The sequence below is a fragment of the Micromys minutus genome, assembly GCF_963924665.1.
Source record: "Micromys minutus genome assembly, chromosome: 5".
In the NCBI taxonomy this organism is placed as follows: Eukaryota; Metazoa; Chordata; class Mammalia; order Rodentia; family Muridae; genus Micromys; species Micromys minutus.
Genome location: NC_137974.1, coordinates 480001 through 482845, shown reverse-complemented (window position 1 = coordinate 482845; position 2845 = coordinate 480001). Strand labels below are relative to the sequence as shown.

At 43.4% G+C, this 2845-nt stretch overlaps 1 protein-coding gene across 1 annotated transcript in view; it reads left to right on the top strand.

The window, feature by feature from the left end:
* Positions 1-1065: 1065 nt before the first annotated feature.
* CDKN3 (cyclin dependent kinase inhibitor 3) overlaps positions 1066-2845 on the top strand; it is a gene marked incomplete at both ends in the record, with an annotated part of 42372 nt that continues 40592 nt past the window's right edge. Inside the window, one exon of the mRNA XM_080917145.1 lies at positions 1066-1125. Coding sequence (XP_080773271.1) covers positions 1066-1125 — 60 coding nt within the window. The remainder of the gene's footprint in view (positions 1126-2845) is intronic.

Here is a 2845-nt window from a genome sequence, read left to right as displayed (position 1 = left end):
TTGTTCCTGTGATCAAGGGATTGATTATACCTTTCAGCACAGCTAGGAATGTATTTCAGATAAGACAATTTTGCGTTTGAAAAGTGATCCGTGATCTTTCAAGTCAAAGACATTTCTATAGAAACACTCTTCAGAATAAAGCCCCTAAGAAACAGAAAGGCTTCTAATGTACAGAGCCCTTATTCATGGGAAGGCCAAAAGCAGGTGGGGGAGGACTGAGCTGAGCTGAGCAATTTTGACAAAAATCAAAAGAGATGTGTTTGTCTTGAACCAAAGGAGGAAAGATGGGACAGAGAGAGAGAGAGAGAGAGAGAGAGGGAGAGAGAGAGAGTCAGTGTGGTTTTCCATTGCCGGTTGCAGGCCCTTTTTTTGTGTGTGTGCCACATAGACCCAGGAAAAGGTAAGCAGTGTGGAAATGAACATCAAAGTAGAAACCATGTCTTTTCCTCTGTCAAATTTGCTAGAGAGAGTTCACTGAGAACATATATCCAACAATTCCTAAGGAACTCCTATCAAAAGCAATCTGAAGAAGGCACATCTAGTATTAAACTCATCTGCGAGTGCCTTCTTGACATTTCTAAATCAAAACACCACCTGAGCATTCACAGGTAAGAATTGCCAGTCGTTGAACTGATATCCTTTGGGGTCTCAGTTTCCCTAGACTTCTACCAGGGTGAAAAGGTGCAAGGGGGAAAAAAAAAAAAAACCCAACCAGGATAATAAAGTAACTGAGACAAATGAAAACTGGTGGCCGTAAGATTTCTGAAAGGCTTGCCTGTTTTTTATCTGCCTTTAAGAAAATCCTAATATTTGTTTTTGTTTTATTAACTTAATTTTTCTTCAATACGGTCTCAGACTGTGAAGACTGAAGGTCAAGTTTTACAACTGAGATACAGGGAGGCTGAGGGAAGCCAAGACTTACCACCTCCTCAGATAAACTCGGTTCCATAACTTATGCCAACGCCCCACTTAGAGGAAGAATTGCACGGGGCTGGTCTACTCATGATGCCCACAGCCTCATCAGAACCAGGAGAAAAGCCATAGTTTCTTTGGGCTCATAGGGCTATGCCGGTGGTAGCCACATCTTCAGCTGTTCTCGGTGTCTTGAATGAACACAGGGACAAGGTAAGCACTGCCTTCCAGTTGGAACAGGACATTGAGAATCAGAACTCAGACCAGGGAATTCGACTCAGTGACAAAGACACTTGCTGCTGAACCTGGGGACTAGAGTTTGACCCCTGAGATCCACATGGTGCCCCCATCCCACAACAAATAAAAAATTTAAATTATTAGAAATTTTAAAAACCAAACCTTGAGACCTTGGGAGTTTTTTTTGTTTGTTTGTTTGTTTGTTTGGTTGGTTGGTTGGTTTTTGGTTTTTTTTTTTTTTTTTTTTTTTTTTTTTTTTTTTTTTTTTTTTTTTTGGTTTGTTCATTTGCTTCCACTTGCTTGTCTGATTTAAAGAATAACTTTTAAAACCGACAGGCCACTTGGTGTTTCATCCATATGGACGTCTTCCCTCAACCTTGAGGAGATTCTTATCAAAGCTCAGAGGAGGCACTAATTAAAATCCCACATATTAGAGATGGACTGTTGACACATTCAGAGCACCTGCCTCCCTTCCCTGGGTGGGTTCCCACTCAGAGCAATTGCTCCAATAACATCGAAGGTTGAGCCATGGGACCACTGGAGTACAGCACCCCGTATGTCTGACTGCCAAGTCTGCACGTTAACGGTCTATGCTGAGTTGGAAATGCCATTCTCATCTCCAGCCTCCTAGCTCTCCCCCAGCCCTCACGGAAGAATATTTCCTGTGCCCATTCCCACCCTGCGTCCTCCACGCCTGCTGACCTGTGAACTCTCTCAGCCAACTGACAGGTTGTGTCCTCTTTCTCTGTGTCTATTTTAACTCTCACCTTCCCTGGTTTATCTCACAGCAAGGATCTTGCATCTCTTCTGTCTTCCTTCTCAGCTGCTGTCGCTACATAAACATCCCCTGAAACCTATGCTTCCACGGCCCTGAGTTTAAGAGAGCAGACAAGCCAGGGTGTCTCCAAACAGGCCTGCCTTGTGGGGCCGTGTGCATAGTGATCCCAAATTCCAAGGTCTGGTCTCCCGGAGACATGGAGGCATAGTGAAATCTCTTCCAATGGCTCTTCTACATCCCTCAGAGAGCAAGACATCAGCTGGACGGGAGTCCGAGACATACAGATGCTTCACAAGGAACTGGCCAAAACACAATAAATTATCCTGTGATTCGGATGGTTAGCGAGACAGGACCATGAGAGCCATACATCATTAAGAAGACAGAACGCAGGTCATCGGGCTCAATATGCATGCAGATACACATTTGGCACTCACAAAGTCCCCATCAGTCTACAGACCCCCCCCCCCACAGGATTATCCCCGTAAGCTTCACGACTACTCAGCTCTGCCCAAAGAAACAAAATCAGCTAAAGCCAGTTCTTGAATTCTTTGTGTGTGTGTGTGTGTGTGTGTTTATGTTTGTTGATGATGGGATTTTGCTACATAGCCTAGACAAGTCAAACTTGCAATCCCCCTGTCTCTGCATCCCAAGTTGTGAAATTATAGGTGTGTACACTACCACACCGGGTGGCTTCTTTCTTTCTCTCTCTCCCTTCCTTCCTCTGACACCTGCATTCCTGTGCACATAGCACAGGCACATACATGGATACACATAAATGTACAGAATCAAAAATAGAACAAAATATTTTACAAATAAAAAAGTCTTTAAAACGTTTAAATGTGTAACTCACTTCTCAGAAACATCATTTATTGTTACTAATAGATCTGTGATCATCTTCCTGACTGGCTGTTAGAAAAA